This window comes from Amphiura filiformis, chromosome 10, assembly GCF_039555335.1.
Source record: "Amphiura filiformis chromosome 10, Afil_fr2py, whole genome shotgun sequence".
NCBI lineage: Eukaryota > Metazoa > Echinodermata > Ophiuroidea > Amphilepidida > Amphiuridae > Amphiura > Amphiura filiformis.
Genome location: NC_092637.1, coordinates 56,424,551 through 56,445,956, shown reverse-complemented (window position 1 = coordinate 56,445,956; position 21,406 = coordinate 56,424,551). Strand labels below are relative to the sequence as shown.

The following is a 21,406-nucleotide window of genomic DNA, read 5'->3' as shown; positions in this document are numbered from 1 at the left end:
GGTTATTAGTTATGTGAAAGTAGTATTTCTAGTACTTGAGCGTATACCTACTGACAATATTTTTAAATGTTTTCAAAAAATGTTATTGTAAACTATTTTTGTAAACATTTTTGCCAAATATTGTGTCAATACTTAAAAAAACATTATGTCAAAATGTTTGAACCCAGCAAACACAGAAATGTTCTTAAAATGTTTTTTCAAAAGCTTTTAATAACATTTAAATGTCGGGTTATATAAAGGTCATGAAAACGTTTTTAAAACGTTATTGAAAATATTTTGGGCAAACATTTTCGCAAAATATTTTTCAACCTAAAATAACATTCTGTTTATAATGTTTTGTATTAAGTTTTCAAGAATGTTTTTGGAATGTTATTAATACGTTTTTATACCCTTTATATAACCCGACAGTTAAACGTTTTCTATAAAACATTTTTGTTTGCTGAGCAGTAGATTATCAAAAAATGTTTTTTAAGGTTATGAAAGCGTTTTATACTCTTAATATACCCTTTATATAACCCGACATTTAAACGTTTTCTGACAACCTTTTATAACCTTTTGCGAATGATGTCGAAAACGTTTTGTGTTTGCTGGGTAGTGTATTCACTCCATACCATTACTTACACTCCGAAATATGTATCATGCTTTAAGATCATTTTCATGCAACACATCATTTCAGTATACTTTACTGTCACAGAACATTATTATCGCTACATATAATACACAAGATCATCCAGATAATTTCATGTAAGATACGAACCATTAGATCTCGATCGGGGGGCTTGATAGATTTTAAAAAAATGAAGTAAAAGGTAAAAAAAATTGTCACAGTTAGTGAAGAAAAATTAAACTCATATAACTTTTAAATTTTTATCAAACATGTATTATTACAAGACACAGATGTTTTACACAGCATTAATAGTTCTACATTTTTTTTCCTTTTTCCTTTTTTTTATTTCAAAAACAGTACACAGGAGAATATACAAATTGGGCACCTACTCAACCTGATGCTGCACTACCAAATGAAGATTGCGTGAACATAAACTTCTTATATTGGAAGGCTGATGTTGGCTTGTGGAATGATATACTATGCGATGATCAGTATGTATCAGGCTATATTTGCAAAATGAGAAAACAAGGTAAGATTAAGAGTGGTGATTATGGTTTCTTCATCCCGAAAAAAATCGAGGTTTTATTGATATTTATAAATATAACTTTATGCACAACAACTTATAATTGATAAGAAAAGCAAATAAGCATAATTTATTCTTGTGATGAGTTACAACAATATATAAATAAAATAGAACCTTTTAAGTTGTGCAACTAAAAGTAGTAAAAACGATGAAGGTGGTCGTGTTAACATGCAGTACCGCGCAAATAAACATGGTTATTTGGATATAATAATTTAAAATATGTTTTCTCGAGATCGATCTAGTACTATTAAATAGCACCGCTGGACAAGCCCGGTTCCGGCGATAACATAAATAAGTTGACTTGTAGTACTACATGTAGTAGTCATCTTCAGCATTAAAAATGTATGATATTGTATGATAAAACGACCTGTGTCTAAAACGGGGTCTAAATTTCAGCAATTAAGGTGATACATGCAAAACATGGGCGACTTTTAGAAATACTGATCACATTATATTCATATTTGGCAAAATGTTTCTCTGGTTAAATAATTTTGAAAAGTGGATTAAATATTATGTTATCGGACATCGGTTGCCGTGGAAACTACGGCCATCTTGGATTTACAGGTTAAAGTTTGCGCGCTGTCTTTTTTACACTTCCTGTGGTCCAAATTCCATGAAATGTCATATGAGTATTGTGATAGACTAGCTTCAAACTCAAATGAAGAGCTTTTTAAAAGTAAAGTCCTTACTAATTAGGATTACAGGCTCGTTAAAGTCAAAATAAGTAATAAGCTGAAATTTTCACAATTAAGAAAAAAAAAATAGGAAAAAAAAACCCTTCAGTTGATTTATTAACTAAGTGTCTTCTACTACCCTGCAAAATTTCAATATATTCTTATGGTTGGAAGTCCTTAAAACATGCGCGCAAGGTGCCAACTCATCATTTTGCACAAATGTGCGAAATCTGCATTTAAAGTATAAAAACACTGATCTTTTAAATTACAGCCAAAATTATGCAAATAACGGGTCAATAATAATTTTATTAATATAATTAATATTTTAGTCAAAAACATCAATAAATCAAAAATGTCTAATGATATCGTATGATATATTTATTTTTATTCTTGAAAACCTTAAATATCGCAGAGTAAAAACCTTAATTTCCTGGTCATTTGGAGGGCTAAAACTTAGCAAAAGCATATACATTTTTAAAGCACAGATGTTAACTTTCTCACTCCGCGTATTTTTAATATCACCGCATGAACTAGCTGCACACCAACACCACTTCCAAAGTTGATAGCCTTTCTCTGAGCAACATCGATTAGTCCTTTTCAAAAGACTTTAATTTTATTCGTATATCGTTTCTCTTTTCAGATGACTACGTCTGTGAACATAGTAACTTTCATCTTGAATGTCCCACTGGTCAAAGGATTTCTGTTTCCTCAGCATTATATGGTCGTCAAACATCCGATGTGTGTACAGATGGGCCCGGCATTCAAACTGTTAACTGTGCCGCCGATAATTCACTGGATGTTGTTCGACAACGATGTGAGGGGCACGACACGTGTGACATCCAGGCAAGCAATGGTGTATTTGGTGATCCATGTGTTGGGACTTTCAAATATCTGGAGATACAGTATTCGTGTGAAGGTAAGAAAACTAATGTGGAGCTATAATGAGGATACTTTTAATATTCTGTGATCACTCATTCAAACAAGAAGCTGTGAATATATTAAAACTAACAAATCCCCATCACTTCTTCCAATTCGTTAATTTTCTTTGTTTGTCGTTTTTCTTGTTAGATGACTATGTCTCGGAACATAGTATCTTTCATCTTGAATGACTCGCTAGTATATCAGAATGTGGTTTGAAGGTCAACCTCGAACTACTTTTTGAACTGCATTTTTGAATAGAATTTTGTGACTCGAACAGTCTTACATTATGGAGGAACGTCTTTAATATCCTGGCCATTTGGAGGGCTACAACTTAGCATAGCATATGCTTTTTTAAAGCACGGATGTTAAATGTCTCACTGCGCGTATTTTTAATCTCACTGCACGAACTAGCTGCACACCAATACCACTTCCAAAGTTGATAGCCTTTCTCTGAGCAACATCGATTAGTCCTTTTCAAAAGACGTTAATTTTATTCGTCTATCGTTTCTCTTTTCAGATGACTACGTCTGTGAACATAGTAACTTTCATCTTGAATGTCCCGCTGGTCAAAGAATTTCTGTTTCATCAGCATTATATGGCCGTCAAACATCCGATGTGTGTACAGATGGGCCCGGCATTCAAACTGTTAATTGTGCCGCCGATAATTCACTGGATGTTGTTCGACAACGATGTGAGGGGCAAGAAACGTGTGACATCCAGGCAAGCAATGGTGTATTTGGTGATCCATGTGTTGGGACTTTCAAATATCTGGAGATACAGTATTCGTGTGAAGGTAAGAAAACTAATGTGGAGCTATAATGAGGATACTTTTAATATTCTGTGATCACTCATTCAAACAAGAAGCTGTGAATATATTAAAACTAACAAATCCACATCACTTCTTCAAATTCGTTAATTTTCTTTTTTGTCGTTTTTCTTGTTAGATGACTATGTCTCTGAACATAGTATCTTTCATCTTGAATGTCTCGCTAGTATATCAGAATGTGGTTTGAAGGTCAACCTCGAACTACTTTTTGAACTGCATTTTTGAATAGAATTTTGTGACTCGAACAGTCTTATATTATGGAGGAACGTCTTTAATATCCTGGCCATTTGGAGGGCTAAAACTTAGCATAGCATATGCATTTTTAAAGCACGGATGTTAAATTTCTCACTCCGCGTATTTTTAATATCACTGCATGAACTACCTGCACACCAACACCACTTCCAAAGTTGATAGCCTTTCTCTGAACAACATCGATTAGTCCTTTTCAAAAGACTTTAATTTTATTCGTCTATCGTTTCTCTTTTCAGATGACTACGTCTGTGAACATAGTAACTTTCATCTTGAATGCCCCGCTGGTCAAAGGATTTCTGTTTCCTCAGCATTATATGGCCGCCAAACATCCGATGTGTGTACAGATGGGCCCGGCATTCAAACTGTTAATTGTGCCGCCGATAATTCACTGGATGTTGTTCGACAACGATGTGAGGGACACGAAACGTGTGACATCCAGGCAAGCAATGGTGTATTTGGTGATCCATGTGTTGGGACTTTCAAATATCTGGAGATACAGTATTCGTGTGAAGGTAAGAAAACTAATGTGGAGCTATAATGAGGATACTTTTAATATTCTGTGATCACTCATTCAAACAAGAAGCTCTGAATATATTAAAACTAACAAATCCACATCACTTCTTCAAATTCGTCAATTTTCTTTTTTGTCGTTTTTCTTGTTAGATGACTATGTCTCTGAACATAGTATCTTTCATCTTGAATGTCTCGCTAGTATATCAGAATGTGGTTTGAAGGTCAACCTCGAACTACTTTTTGAACTGCATTTTTGAATAGAATTTTGTGACTCGAACAGTCTTATATTATGGAGGAACGTCTTTAATATCCTGGCCATTTGGAGGGCTAAAACTTAGCATAGCATATGCATTTTTAAAGCACGGATGTTAAATTTCTCACTCCGCGTATTTTTAATATCACTGCATGAACTACCTGCACACCAACACCACTTCCAAAGTTGATAGCCTTTCTCTGAACAACATCGATTAGTCCTTTTCAAAAGACTTTAATTTTATTCGTCTATCGTTTCTCTTTTCAGATGACTACGTCTGTGAACATAGTAACTTTCATCTTGAATGCCCCGCTGGTCAAAGGATTTCTGTTTCCTCAGCATTATATGGCCGCCAAACATCCGATGTGTGTACAGATGGGCCCGGCATTCAAACTGTTAATTGTGCCGCCGATAATTCACTGGATGTTGTTCGACAACGATGTGAGGGACACGAAACGTGTGACATCCAGGCAAGCAATGGTGTATTTGGTGATCCATGTGTTGGGACTTTCAAATATCTGGAGATACAGTATTCGTGTGAAGGTAAGAAAACTAATGTGGAGCTATAATGAGGATATTTCGTATATTCTGTGATCACTCATTCAAACTAGAAGCTGCGAATATATTAAAACTAACAAATATCAGAATATCCCTTTAAATAACGGACAATGATCGCGAAATTTAACCAACTATTTTTTTAAAGCATAATTGGCAATGTCGGACACATGTTGGGACGTGTAGCTTAGTCAGTCCTGAAACATCGTTCGTTTACGGTATGTTGTGAATCATACAGCTTATACCAAACTTAAATGTCATTCGATAATTTAGCATGGGATTTTTTTAGAATAGCCGTAAATCTACATCACTTCCTAAAATACGTTAATTTTCTTTATTTATCGTTTCTCTTGTTAGATGCATATGTCTCTGAACATAGTATCTTTCATCTTGAATGTCTGGCTAGTATATTAGAATGTTATTTTTAGTTCAAGCTCGAACTATTTTTATGAACTGCCTTTTTGAATAGAATTTTGTGACTCGATCAGTCTTACCTTATAGTAGAGCGTCCTTAATTTCCTGGTCATTTTGATTGCTAAAACTTAGCATAGCATTATACATTTTTAAAGCACGGATGTGAAATTCTCACTACACGTGCTTTTAATCTCACTGCACGAACTAGCCGCACACCAATATCACTTCCAAAGTTGATAGCCTTTCTGTGGGCAATATCTACTACTCCTTTTCAAATGACGTAATTGTTTTTACTTGTCTATCCTTTCTCTTTTCAGATGACTACGTATGTGAACATAGTACCTTTCATCTTGAATGTCCCGCTGGTCAAAGGATTTATGTTTCAGCAGCATTATATGGCCGTCAAACATCCGATGTGTGTACAGATGGGCCCGGCATTCAAACTGTTAATTGTGCCGCCGATAATTCACTGGATGTTGTTCGACAACGATGTGAGGGGCACGAAACGTGTGACATCCAGGCAAGCAATGGTGTATTTGGTGATCCATGTGTTGGGACTTTCAAATATCTGGAGATACAGTATTTGTGTGAAGGTAAGAAAACTAATGTGGAGCTATAAAGAGGATACTTTTAATATTCTGTGATCACTCATTCAAACAAGAAGCTCTGAATATATTAAAACTAACAAATCCACATCACTTCTTCAAATTCGTTAATTTTCTTTGTTTGTCGTTTCTCTTGTTAGATGACTATGTCTCGGAACATAGTATCTTTCATCTTGAATGTCTCGCTAGTATATCAGAATGTGGTTTGAAGGTCAACCTCGAACTACTTTTTGAACTGCATTTTTGAATAGAATTTTGTGACTCGAACAGTCTTATATTATGGAGGAACGTCTTTAATATCCTGGCCATTTGGAGGGCTAAAACTTAGCATAGCATATGCATTTTTAAAGCACGGATGTTAAATTTCTCACTGCGCGTATTTTTAATCTCACTGCACGAACTAGCTGCACACCTATACCACTTCCAATGTTGATAGCCTTTCTCTGAGCAACATCGATTAGTCCTTTTCAAAAGACGTTAATTTTATTCGTCTATCGTTTCTCTTTTCAGATGACTACGTCTGTGAACATAGTAACTTTCATCTTGAATGCCCCGCTGGTCAAAGGATTTCTGTTTCCTCAGCATTATATGGCCGCCAAACATCCGATGTGTGTACAGATGGGCCCGGCATTCAAACTGTTAACTGTGCCGCCGATAATTCACTAGATGTTGTTCGACAACGATGTGAGGGGCACGAAACGTGTGACATCCAGGCAAGCAATGGTGTATTTGGTGATCCATGTGTTGGGACTTTCAAATATCTGGAGATACAGTATTCGTGTGAAGGTAAGAAAACTAATGTGGAGCTATAAAGAGGATACTTTGAATATTCTGTGATCACTCATTCAAACAAGAAGCTGTGAATATATTAAAACTAACAAATCCAAATCACTTCTTCCAATTCGTTAATTTTCTTTGTTTGTCGTTTTTCTTGTTAGATGACTATGTCTCGGAACGTAGTATCTTTCATCTTGAATGACTCGCTAGTATATCAGAATGTGGTTTGAAGGTCAACCTCGAACTACTTTTTGAACTGCATTTTTGAATAGAATTTTGTGACTCGAACAGTCTTACATTATGGAGGAACGTCTTTAATATCCTGGCCATTTGGAGGGCTAACACTTAGCATAGCGTATGCATTTTTAAAGCACAGATGTTAAATTTCTCACTGCGCGTATTTTTAATCTCACTGCACGAACTAGCTGCACACCAATACCACTTCCAATGTTGATAGCCTTTCTCTGAGCAACATCGATTAGTCCTTTTCAAAAGACGTTAATTTTATTCGTCTATCGTTTCTCTTTTCAGATGACTACGTCTGTGAACATAGTAACTTTCATCTTGAATGTCCCGCTGGTCAAAGAATTTCTGTTTCATCAGCATTATATGGCCGCCAAACATCCGATGTGTACAGATGGGCCCGGCATTCAAACTGTTAATTGTGCCGCCGATAATTCACTGGATGTTGTTCGACAACGATGTGAGGGGCACGAAACGTGTGACATCCAGGCAAGCAATGGTGTATTTGGTGATCCATGCGTTGGGGCTTTCAAATATCTGGAGATACAGTATTTGTGTGAAGGTAAGAAAACTAATGTGGAGCTATAAAGAGGATACTTTTAATATTCTGTGATCACTCATTCAAACAAGAAGCTGTGAATATATTAAAACTAACAAATCCACATCACTTCTTCAAATTCGTTAATTTTCTTTGTTTGTCGTTTTTCTTGTTAGATGACTATGTCTCGGAACATAGTATCTTTCATCTTGAATGTCTCGCTAGTATATCAGAATGTGGTTTGAAGGTCAACCTCGAACTACTTTTTGAACTGCATTTTTGAATAGAATTTTGTGACTCGAACAGTCTTACATTATGGAGGAACGTCTTTAATATCCTGGCCATTTGGAGGGCTAAAACGTAGCATAGCGTATGCATTTTTAAAGCACGGATGTTAAATTTCTCACTGCGCGTATTTTTAATCTCACTGCACGAACTAGCTGCACACCAATACCACTTCCAATGTTGATAGCCTTTCTCTGAGCAACATCGATTAGTCCTTTTCAAAAGACGTTAATTTTATTCGTCTATCGTTTCTCTTTTCAGATGACTACGTCTGTGAACATAGTAACTTTCATCTTGAATGTCCCGCTGGTCAAAGAATTTCTGTTTCATCAGCATTATATGGCCGCCAAACATCCGATGTGTGTACAGATGGACCCGGCATTCAAACTGTTAACTGTGCCGCCGATAATTCACTAGATGTTGTTCGACAACGATGTGAGGGACACGAAACGTGTGACATCCAGGCAAGCAATGGTGTATTTGGTGATCCATGTGTTGGGACTTTCAAATATCTGGAGATACAGTATTCGTGTGAAGGTAAGAAAACTAATGTGGAGCTATAATGAGGATACTTTTAATATTCTGTGATCACTCATTCAAACAAGAAGCTGTGAATATATTAAAACTAACAAATCCACATCACTTCTTCAAATTCGTTAATTTTCTTTGTTTGTCGTTTTTCTTGTTAGATGACTATGTCTCGGAACATAGTATCTTTCATCTTGAATGACTCGCTAGTATATCAGAATGTGGTTTGAAGGTCAACCTCGAACTACTTTTTTGAACTGCATTTTGAATAGAATTTTGTGACTCGAACAGTCTTACATTATGGAGGAACGTCTTTAATATCCTGGCCATTTGAGGGCTAAAACTTAGCATAGCGTATGCATTTTTAAAGCACGGATGTTAAATTTCTCACTGCGCGTATTTTTAATCTCACTGCACGAACTAGCTGCACACCAATACCACTTCCAATGTTGATAGCCTTTCTCTGAGCAACATCGATTAGTCCTTTTCAAAAGACGTTAATTTTATTCGTCTATCGTTTCTCTTTTCAGATGACTACGTCTGTGAACATAGTAACTTTCATCTTGAATGTCCCGCTGGTCAAAGAATTTCTGTTTCATCAGCATTATATGGCCGCCAAACATCCGATGTGTGTACAGATGGGCCCGGCATTCAAACTGTTAATTGTGCCGCCGATAATTCACTGGATGTTGTTCGACAACGATGTGAGGGGCACGAAACGTGTGACATCCAGGCAAGCAATGGTGTATTTGGTGATCCATGCGTTGGGACTTTCAAATATCTGGAGATACAGTATTTGTGTGAAGGTAAGAAAACTAATGTGGAGCTATAAAGAGGATACTTTTAATATTCTGTGATCACTCATTCAAACAAGAAGCTGTGAATATATTAAAACTAACAAATCCACATCACTTCTTCAAATTCGTTAAGTTTCTTTGTTTGTCGTTTTTCTTGTTAGATGACTATGTCTCGGAACATAGTATCTTTCATCTTGAATGTCTCGCTAGTATATCAGAATATGGTTTGAAGGTCAACCTCGAACTACTTTTTGAACTGCATTTTTGAATAGAATTTTGTGACTTGATCAGTTTGGTTAAAATATTGGTTAAATTAAGCTTGAAATTTCCAACAGGGCTGGAGGGAAGATACCAGCTTCCTAACAAATGGATTTTTGTTTATAGCACGTCATCGAACTTTTGATTTATTCCTTTAATACCGACGCAATCCCGAGGCAACTCACGTATGTCAGCCATACGGGGACGTGCCGCTCCAATGAGTCAGTTTTTCATGAGAAATCCTTAGCCACGGGTAGGCTTTTCAAGTGAAAAATCCTTACACATGGGTCCTGTTTTTAGTAGTTTACTGCGTATAAGAAGCACTTTGAAACAAATTGCATTGATTTAATAATTCCAATTGCACCCAGGGGTGTATTGGACAAAAACACTGTCAATTTAGGTGTACACTAGTTGCATCTATGAGAGAGGAATATCTCGCCCAACTTATTTTAATATAAACTGCGTTGCCTTTTTTAAAGACAGTTCTTGTTGACATTAGCCCTTATCAGTGGGCGAGCACATCGTTCTAACGGCGTTTTTCAATATCAACCTGAATTCAATTCCCGGGATTCAATTCGACTAATTCAACCCCGAATCGCGGGCCCGAATCCCGGGCCCCGAATTCAACGCCGGAACAGTTAAGCCCATATTGAATGAAGAACTAAAACATATTGTACTAACTGTTATAATAAAATGTTAAGCATGGTACTTCCCCCAATCCCCAATGACCGAAAAATGGGGAGACAGGGAGCATCCGTCGGCTTAGCAATAACACATTGACTATGCCAGAGGCGTTGAAGGACAATTTTTGTTTGAATTTTCTTGCAAAATTAATGCTTGACTGATTACCACAAATTGCCATTTTGAACTGCCTTTTCCATAGAATTTTGCGAATCTACGAGGGTCATACAAAAAGTTCTACCTCCATCATCACATATCTGTTATCGTATTTTATGAAAATGTGATTTTTGGTTGTTAAGATATGTTGGTTAAAGCAAATACAGATTAGGTACATCGGAAACGGTTAAAAACTGAAGCCAAAAGTTTAATAAGCATCATATTATAGCTTTGGATAATGTCCATAAAATGTTTTCAAGATGTGGTTGTCCAACTGCTTACTCAGGATATTTTTTTTTCCTATTTGAGCTCCCTGACATGCCTTGGGACTTCAAAACAGAATAAAACGTGTTTTATATGAGAAGAAAATATCGAAGTGTTCAACAGACACAAATGTTAGTGAAATTGGCTCCTTTTTGACTAGACGTATAAGGATAATTCGTATTTACGTCCTGAATTAAGCAATGGATGCATCTTGATGTGGAAATAAGATAGACAGTTTGTTAATAACCTTGTAAATACTTACATAATCCAAAGAAAATTGTGCATACGACTTCTTTGATTTTAAGTTATGAACCAAATAATATGACAAGTGCTCACCCGATTAAGGTCAACAACCTATGGAAAAGGGTCAATAATAAGGCTATTCTGAATATGTATCGGTTTTGTTGTGCAAAAGACACGATACCCAGTAAAACTGTGCTTCTTGCAAGCTTTACATATTGATTAAATTATTTTAACAAAAGTAAAACAATTTAATCATTTTCAGAAAATAAATCTGTAATGATTTCCACATAGATATTGGCAACCTTTTAAATCAAAATTAGCCTCGCTCTTCAGACCGTTTCCGACGTACCAAATCTGTAGTCACTTTAACCAACACATCTTAACAACCAACAATTACATTTTAATCAAATAACTTTTATTTTGTAGCCAAGATTTAAGAGTATAACCATGAGTAGTTTCAATATCCTACAGAGATGTGATAATGGAGGTAGCCCTTTTTGAATGACCCTCGTATCAGTCTTACATTACGGAGGAACGCCTGTAATTTCCTGGTCATTTGGAGGGCTAACAATTAGTATAGCGCTTTTTTTTAAAAATAGCATAGCCATTTTTAAAGCACGGATGTTAAATTCTCACTGCACGAATTGGATGTTAAATTCTCACTGCATGTTTTTTTAATGTCACTGCACGAACGTGCAAAATAGCCCCATGTTGTAGAAAAGGCTCCCTATCATTTTCAATAAAAAAAACCACCAAATTATCTTGATTGATGATCGATTATTGATTATCCATTATTGATTATTGATTGACACGACAATCACATCTCCCAATACAAAAAAAAAAGATACTTCGTAAGGAAGATACCTGACGGGTTTGAAAATCATTTCCAAATCATTTTAAATGAAAACAATTGAGATTATGTTGATTGAGGTCGCTTTCAATATGACCGCCAATAAGCCAATGATAACCTTATCATGATTTCGTTAGGTTAAAAACGACATACACGATTCCATTTTAAATAATATGATTTTTATATACACTAAGCAAAATAGGCGGCATAGAGGGTTAGCTAACGGTGAAGCGCATTACATAATCACCGTAAAAAAATGATATGCTCTCCTCTAGAGCTAACGCATTGATCCCTTGCTCGCTAATTCAAATACAATTTATGCGTAAGATAAATTTTCCAAGACGGAATACTGATTCGGTTGTCTGCTAAACTCATAACGATATGTTTCAGTCGCAAAACTCATACATTTCTTTTTCTTCCACTAAATTTTGTAAATAATTTCTTGAAGCAACATCCATCGGTATTTTTGATAGACCAGGTCATCGCCACGAATAAAAGTAGCACTACGCGTGCGTCTGTTAGTAGTCCTTGTGCGTCTCTCTGTACGAGAATGTTGAACAATGTAGTAAGCACTCCAGCGATCGTGGTCATGGTAGCGTGCATACTAAAACAATGTGTTTTAAATCACAAGCGCGAAGTGCATAGCTCTTTTAACAAAAAGAATCGTTGATCATTTATTGTCAAAAATGTTTTATTGTGAATTATTTATTGTAATAAAATATTACAGCTGAATGCCCTTCTGAATGGGTCTCCTCTGGTGCATTTTGCTATTTCAAAAATGTTGGTGGTCCGGTAGCAGTAACTTTCTGGGAGGCACGTACGGCTTGCCGAGATAGACATTCCAGCTTGACCAGTGTGCGTGATGAATCTGAACAGCGTTTCCTTAATGGTAAGAGAATAAACAGGTACCGTACTAGTTTTAAAGGGGAGAGAAAAACAAAACATCAAAAAAATGATCATATTTTTAAAATCTAAAACAAAGTAGTTCTGTATTTTTTGCTGGAATGGGGAGTATAACAAATACAGTCTGTGTATAGCGGAATCCAGTTACCAGTCGGAAGATGTATATACATTCACGCAAAAACATCTGGACACCAAATTAATAATTATGGGCAGCTATTTTAGGAACGAGTGGAGAAGCCATCCCTTACCAAACGACTGGCATTAGATTTCAAATTACAAATAATATTACGATCAATACAATCATATTTGCAGTTGCCAGATGAGGTTCAATGAGATCAGTCCAATATTTTATTCATAATTTGCTTATTATTCTAATTGTTATTGCCCTTTTCAACAGAGTTCAGAGGAACTGACCACAGATATACGTGGATTGGCTTAGACGACAGTGTAACAGAAGGATCTTGGAAATGGGATGACGGCACTCAGGTATGTCTAAGGCTGATTTATAATCTCGCTGGGCGACAAGCGATTTACTAATAGTTTTGAGAAAATAGAATATGAGAACGCTTGTCGCAGCCAGAAACGCTCTTTTTCACAGGTCAAAATATATCGCTAAATGTGACAGAGCCTGATATCAATTTAGTAATGTATGGTATTAACCATTGGCTCGTAACTAATCTAGACAATTCAAATTCTAAAATATTGTTTTATATGCGAAAATGAAGAGGCAGCCAACCACAGCGACGACACTAGTTTTACTTAGGGTGCGGCGTGGATGCCCTTTTGGAATATCATGCACAGGCATTATTTGTGCTGTAGCCAAGGGAGTCCCTATAGACTCAATATTTGTGATTTCCCGATTTTTTTTCGCTGTACATATACGAGATCACTTATATTAAACTCATCTTGAGTGTACCTGTTTAAGTTTACTTATTTTCGCTGATTTATTCTTCACTTACATTATACAGATATAAAATATATTTTGTATTATAGTTTATTTATATATCGTGCTTTCATAACATTAAGGTTTATTCAGTGATTTGCTCATCCGGACAATCGTAAAATTCATCAAAATTCAGATTTTGGTACCTTTGCCATTGTCATGTGCTAACGTAGCCTGCTAGTGGTTCAGACGAAAGTCGTGTATTTTAGACAAAATAAGACATTTAAATGAATCTGTAATTTATATACTGACAGTTTATAACGTAGTTACGTGTATTTGATTGGTGCTTCAACTTCGTCAGCACTGCTGTTTACTTCGATTTTGTCAAATATTTCATTTCAAAAATACCAAATGACAATAAGAAAGGGTGTTATCCTTCACTTTTAAGGAATTCATAAACAATTTTTGATTTTTTTACACTTGCGCTGGGATCACTAATATGCCTTTATAATGACTTATTTGTTATTCTTATACGTCACATTTTGTTATCGTTCCCACTGCCACTTATATTCTATTACCGACGAAATTTAGGTTCGGTAATAAGTGACTTGAACGCGACTGTTGATGAAAAATTCTTAAACACTTGAGAACGTTCCTGCAATCTTATTGGTTCTTACCCGTGTGATATGACACGATATCACACGGGTCAGCGCGTGTGCGTCAACGCGATACGCGTACTCGCTATTTGAACCAATCGGAGGCGCAAAGCAACAACAGGACTGCTCGATTTTAAGCCCTAGGTAACTCCTTGTAAAATGTAGGATTTAATTTGATTAAAATTGACAATACTTATGAGATTTCTATTTGAATTGAAGTCTTTAAGAATGAGAATAAAGGTATTGTTTTAGCCGCTGTCGTGCATCTATCGTCTCATATAACACGGGCGACGTCATTATTTTTAATGATGTCGCCCGTGTTATATGAGACGATAGATGCACTCCAGGGGTTAAAACCAATACCTTTATTCTCTAAGCATAAACTACTTTGAATTGCATTGCATTGAGCGTGAGACAATCATGTCCTATGATTTCATATATTGATTTTTTTTTCTAATGGCTAGACGTGTTTGTGAGCTGTGAACCAGTTTCCTGGAGCTTATGTCTTACATTGTGGCTTGAAGTATATTTTCTGTTAAATAAATGTCTTATTACAGGATACAATACCCAATCACGAGACACATGTCGTCAGCCTGCTACGCTAATTGCCCAAGTCATTTTTGGTAAATTTGAGACCAAAATACAAAATATCGTTCAAACATACATTTTTAAATGTATGGTGAATGTTTAAAAACATTCACCAATCTTTGCACAGGAACAAATGATAATGATACAAATGAAAGAGAATACTCGGAAATAATTAGGGTGATTACGTAACTGATGCATGCTTGAACCACATTTTGTCCTTTGTTCTCAAAATCACACACACACAAAAAACGACTTAGGCAATTAGCATAGCAGGGTGACGATATGTTACTTAATAATTCTGGCTCACGCTTTTTTATGATTAACTTATACAGTACTCAGGGGGATATACAAATTGGGCACCACAACAACCCGACGATTATGCTGGAAAGGAAGATTGTGTGCACCTCTTAGATAATGAGGGTGGCTCGTGGAATGATTTAGGATGTGAAATTCCGTGGGTAACAGGCTATATTTGCAAAATGAGAAGAACAGGTAAGATGCTTAATTCTTAGGAAGCATGGCACTTGTTTCATATCAGAAAAGAGGAAAAAAAGGAACATAAATAAATAAGTAAATAAGTAAAAATAATAAATAAATAAATGAATGAATGAATGAATGAATGAATGAATGAATGAAATTAATATTAATTAATTAATTAATTAATTAATTAATTAATTAATTAATTAATTAATTAATTAATATTAATTAATAAATAAACAAACAAATAAATAAATAAATAAATAAATAAATAAATAAATAAATAAATAAATAAATAAATAAATAAATAAATAAATAAATAATATAAATAAATTAATTAATTAATAAATAAAAGGGGAGAAAAGGGGAATAATGATAGGCCTATTGAAAGAAAATCTTCCGATGGAACTTTTTAGATTCTTTAAAACACGATTTCCGACCGGTGATTCCGTCAAGGCATTGTAATTTTGGACACTGAAATTAACTTAAATGTGGAGGAGGGGGGGTGGCAATACTGCATAATTGTACTGCTTAATTGGCGAGAGCAACAGCATGTTGAAGGTGTTTATATAGTTATATACCGACAGCAACTCAAAAATAACCTTTGAACCCAATTATTACCAAAAATGCTGTGACGTAGATTACCTTTTGACATGGGGGAATGGGGTTGGGTAATTTTTTTTTGAAGTATAGTGAATCAAGCAGCTTTTTGACAACAAAATAAGTTAGTGGTAAACTTTGCGTCAACATTGGAAAAAAAATATTGGGGGATTTATTTCCCCATCCCCGGGTTCTACGCGTATGCTAATACGTTTTAGACACTGTCTATACCGGAAACGTGTAATATGTACAAGGTGTACATGTACAAGAATTTTAATGAACACTTTTTCGGTCATAATGACCTTTTTGTGACTTTTGAGCGGTATTTATTGTGTAATCTGGGAGTCAAAATGCCATGAATCATGGTACCATTTTGAGGATAAATGCAGCTTATTTAACCAATGTCAACATATATAGAGTCATCAGGCAAAATATTTTCCCAACATAATGAACTAACAGCGCCGCTATTTGGCATTTCAATTGGCAACATGAACACCAATCTCTTATAAGAAATACCCCGCGCTGTGTATTCCATGCAGTTTTGTGTTTAGGCTAGACATATGCGTTTGTGTTAGCAAAGATGACCCATAATAACAAACTTGGTCATCCATAAACAAACGGCAGATGTCTTCGGAAAACTACAGACATTGAAAGTCACATGGCGTCATGTTGTTGTTGTTGTTGTTTTTGTTCAATATATTAATCCATTTTTATTTGTATTTCGTTTGCAGTACAACCTGCGAATGATCTGCCAGGGTCAGTTGATTACAGGCGTAAGTATAAGTATGGGAAACACATTTAAAGCTATAGATTAATGTGAGGCGTTACGCTCTAGCACCCCTACCCAGCCCACCCCCCACATACACCCCCTCGCATACACCCGCCTTGCATTACACACACTTCCGAGTACCTGAAAAAAATGACATTTTTTTTACAAAGGTGTGAGTGTCCTCGGTGTGTCGTTGCGTTGTCATGTTAAGTGCTCAAGAAGTCGGTAAGACCGCAAAAATCAATTAATGATGCAGTCATGTCTACAGTATAATTCAATTCGACCTTTGCAGGACTTAAACCCCATTAAAAGCTATTAAACCAAGATAACACTCATTGAAAACAGCTCAACTGATTAAATCATATCTTCTCTGGGTAAATACACACAACATATGTGTCTGCTTATGGAGCAATGAGCTGGGATTAAACTTTCAGTTGGGTGAACGATTATAAAGCGAGCGCTAGAGAACAATTGTGTGTGGTCTTTGTTTACGAAATGAGACAATACGTGCTTATTGTTAACCAGCGTTCTTGAAAATGAGAAACATGGTGGTTTGCAGACTTAACACGGGTTGGAAATAATTTCTTCATATTTTTTGGTGTTATCTGTCGTTTACATATCCTTCCTAAAACACAAAAGTACGAATATTTCCAAACATCTAAATTAGCTAAAAATTTAGGACATGTTACAAAACTATATTGTCTAGAATTTTAGAAGAGTACTTTTAATATTGGCCGGTTATTTTTCACACAGAGACGTTAACTAGGCAATGTACTATTACCTATAACATTAACTAAAACACCAAAGTACGAATATTTCCAAACATCTAAATAAGCTAAAAATTTAGGACATGTTACAAAACTATATTTTCTAGAACTTTAGAAGAGTACTTTTAATATTGGCCGGTTATTTTTCACACAGCGACGTTAACTAGGCATATCCCCATACTTTTAACGTAGGCTATTTGTAGAGGTCACGCGTCAATGGGAAAGAGCACTGTGTATTGTATATAGGAAAACGGACAGTAACTGCAGTATGTAAGCTATGGAGGGGTTTCCGTATCGAGGACTCGGTAAAAAGGTCCTCGGTGTGTCGGTGTGTTGTTATGTCGGAGTCCTCGGAAGTAATTTGTAATGCACACGCACCCCCACACGCCAAACATCCTCACTACCAACATACCCACCAATAACATCCAAAACAGCAGGCGCACATGCGACTGGTTTGAGTGTATTGAATTGCTTTGAAGGTTGAAGAGCATATGCTTCCAAGAAAAATCACTGTCCCCAATATATGTAAGTACCGGGTGTCCCAAAAAAAGGTTACATGTAGATTTTTGAAAATAAACTAAGTTAATGTTAATAAATATAGATATCCTTTTCATGACATAATCTATGTACCCTCTACTAGCACCCCTGTGAATGTCAAGTTCACAGCCTACGTACTTGTACGCATTCCACGCATTCCTGGGCAAGCTCTTTACGTGACATAATGCAAGACATAATGCATCTCTCGGATGTCACATCCGCCGTGCATTTGGCGGGGCACTTGAGTAGGCCCAGCTATAGCATGGTAGATGCAGTATTTTATTCTGATGAAGTAAAACTTCAGTTTTATTTCAAGAGTGCAGTCAGAAATGTAAAAACAAACATCAGCTATTTCAAGTCATCAAAATCCAAACAAGGCCTAAATGCAAAAGATTATTCATTTCACTATGTTGATGACAGGAGGTACAGCGTGCAGAACTTTCACTAAAAACGTGTTCTTCTCTAATGACCACCTTCCTTTATTTGCTACCACCAAGAGTCAAAAGTTCTAAAACTGATTTATTTTCAATGTACAATATTTAATCTTTCAATTTGTTTCTTTTGTGCATTAAGTTCAACAATGAAAAACAAGAGAAACATAAAAACTAATACAGAAGAAATTTGAAAACAAAGATGTGCTTGTATTCAACTTTCGCTGTGCGATATTTTGATGGTTAGCCACTCTTGACACCCTTGTCATCTTGCGCTCATAAGTTAAGTTTCTTTTAAGATACGGAATTGAAACTTGGCAGACAGTTACAGGAAGAATCCATAAATAATATCTGAAAAAATGACATTGTTTTGTTATACCATCACAAAATGCAGTTCATTTTCTACATGCAACCTTTTTATGGGACACCTTGTACATAGAGTTTTAATTATTTTTTTGCAGGTGATACTATGGTAACCGCTACAACTATTCCAATAGTCTTTGCTGTTGCAGTGGCGGTCCTCTTGACAATTGCTGCAGTGGTGTACTATAAAAGGTACGAAAATATGTCACAGTAAGTTCTGTGCCAAAAGAAAATCGCACCATTGATATAAATAAATATGTGTTCAACCTGTGTTAGATCACTGAATTATTATAGCTTTTATTATTCTATTATTCTATTATTATAGATTATAACACACTACGTTTTAAGTTGTGAATTTCAAAATTTGCCTAGTACGATTGTATCAATCTTATGAAGGGGGGGGGGGGGGTCGATGGACATTGAATGCAAAGATGTACTATTATTATACCTTATTTTGTACTTCAAAAGCAACACAATAATTAAGCCATTTTTACTTTATTTGACTTTATTTTGAAACTGTTTTGTACATTTAGGAAAAAAAGAATGGACGCAGCTGCCGACAACTCTAAAACTGCGCAAGATTCAAAGGACCCAGAGGAGCAGCAATCCATGGAAAAACAACATGAAATATCTCTCGAAAATATGGATTAATCTTTAGATAGTATCACGTAGTAATATGCATGTTCTACCCTCTGAGATACAATACACCGGGTAAACAACCCAGCAAAAAAAATACGTTTTAGAAACGTTTTAAACATGTTATATTTGGGGTAAAGATTATAAAAACATTAAATGTCGAGTTTAAGGTAAATAAAACGTTTTCTATGAAAAAAAACACTACATATATATTTTTAAAATGTTTCAAAACGTTATTTTAAAATGATTTTTTGTCAGTATTTTTGCATTAATATTTTTTCAACACTTATATAGCATAATGGTTGAATATTTGCAGTATATAAACAACACATGTTTTTGAACATTATGAAAACATTTTATTCCCTGCCCATTATATAAGCCGACATTTAAACAATTTCTAGCAACCTTTTTCTAACCTTTTGCAAATGATGTCCAAAACATTATGTGTTTGCTGGGAATAGAGGCCGTCAGCCTTTCACCATCTTGTGGGTACAAATGAAACGCGTGTTCATGCGTCGGACACTACGCGCAGGGCGCAGCTTGCCACGCAGCTGCTAGCTGTTATCACGCGTCATCGCGCATGGAGATCGAACGACCATCGCAGCGTGTACCCACAAGATGGCGGCATATGACGTCACGCTGACGGCCTCTATACACCATGTTAATAGTGCAGTAGACTAAGTATTATCTCTCATGATTTCAAACACGAGGTGCTTTGAAAATCACGTGATTACTTGCATGTGTTATTACCTAGATTGTCAACCTATATAATATGACATTCTTCATTAAAACTTAAGAGGAAATCCCATCTGATGCAGATTCGGTAGTAAAATTACAAATTAATTATTATGTACGCCAATGTATTTAGTAAAAGGTTTCAATTTGTGCATACCAGTATCAATATAGCATCGTGTGCCTACATTTGTGAACATACTGGCAGTACGCAGTAGTAGTTTTATAATAAGATCATTTTAATAATGTAAACAGTAAGAGTAACCATGGCGTAACATTAATTTTAAACACTCCATCTCGTGTATTATAACTTAATATAGATACTGAGTGTCAACATGATCATGATGAAGTATCTTGTTCCGTTTTAGCATTGCATATATATAATGACACAGTGTGAAGCAATGTAACTTGTTCGATTTCCATGCTTATTGGAGACACACTTGGTCACTTGATCGACAAACCATCGATAAAGAAATCTTTTTTTTTAAATAAAAACACCGGGTTCTTAATCACTGACTATTGAGCAGTTCTATCTACTGTTTATCATGTATCATGTCGTTCATCAACTGTAAGTAAACTAGTTTTAAACAAATAGCGCCCTCATGTCCTCATTTCTTTATTAAAAAATAATATAAATTTGATCTGAATCATGTTAGCAGTAGATAAAACTATGTAATCCGCCATTTGCCCTACCATCGCGTACAATGTTCCACGTTCAATGAATGAATTCTCGCCTGTTCCATCCACTGGTTTAATCATTCTTGACTTTTTCGGTGTAATGTGAAATTGCTCTAAATTTCATGTCTAGATGCGTTTAGACTTGGAGCTATAATAAATCGTTGTCAAGCTCACGGTGGTTGGCAGCTTGGAGCACGTATTGTATGTAGTTACGGATGTTGGATGCGTTCGGGGTTGTTCCTGACCACCGCGTTCGGTAGCCCCAGCAGGTCAGGTTGGCCCCTGGCTCGAAATATCGGTACAAAACGGACCACAAGTTGACCATTAATGCTCTGCATGCTTGCCATATGCTTCAACATACAAAGTTTAAGTTTTGAGATATTTTCTAAAGACCTCATAACCCACCGAACCAATATGATTGGCTTGTTTGTACTCATGTATGGTCATGAAAATGTACAATTCTGAATTATTTGATTTTTTACCGAAAGTTTGAAAGTTAGTGCAGTTAACAACCATGTGGAGATGGCAGCCATCGTCGTCTGCTTCACCTCATAACCCTCGGT

At 35.8% G+C, this 21,406-nt stretch overlaps 2 protein-coding genes across 2 annotated transcripts; both read left to right on the top strand.

The window, feature by feature from the left end:
- Positions 1 to 1,123: 1,123 nt before the first annotated feature.
- LOC140161993 (L-rhamnose-binding lectin CSL3-like) lies at positions 1,124 to 4,206 on the top strand (the record flags this gene model as incomplete). The annotated part of the gene is made up of 4 exons (XM_072185284.1): positions 1,124 to 1,136; positions 2,505 to 2,780; positions 3,303 to 3,578; positions 4,100 to 4,206. Coding segments are annotated over exons 1-4 (672 nt in total), but the record flags the coding sequence as incomplete, so codon positions are not given.
- Positions 4,207 to 5,004: 798 nt separating this feature from the next.
- LOC140161992 (uncharacterized) lies at positions 5,005 to 20,645 on the top strand. Its single transcript, XM_072185283.1, has 12 exons — positions 5,005 to 5,172; positions 5,916 to 6,191; positions 6,870 to 6,989; positions 7,512 to 7,785; positions 8,308 to 8,583; positions 9,105 to 9,380; positions 12,551 to 12,712; positions 13,124 to 13,212; positions 15,186 to 15,345; positions 16,662 to 16,703; positions 18,896 to 18,989; positions 19,331 to 20,645. The coding sequence occupies exons 1-12, from the start codon at positions 5,005 to 5,007 to the stop codon at positions 19,446 to 19,448; spliced, it is 2,055 nt and encodes a 684-aa protein (XP_072041384.1). The 3' UTR covers positions 19,449 to 20,645.
- The last annotated feature ends 761 nt before the right edge of the window (positions 20,646 to 21,406 follow it).

Excerpts from the sequence above, each read along its gene's own strand:
- LOC140161992 (XM_072185283.1), top strand. The coding sequence starts at position 5,005 with ATGGGCCCGGCATTCAAACTGTTAATTGTGCCGCCGATAATTCACTGG. Across the intron at positions 6,990-7,511 it reads GATACAGTATTCGTGTGAAG|ATGACTACGTCTGTGAACAT; the intron begins GTAAGAAAACTA and ends TTCTCTTTTCAG. Across the intron at positions 16,704-18,895 it reads AGGGTCAGTTGATTACAGGC|GTGATACTATGGTAACCGCT; the intron begins GTAAGTATAAGT and ends ATTTTTTTGCAG.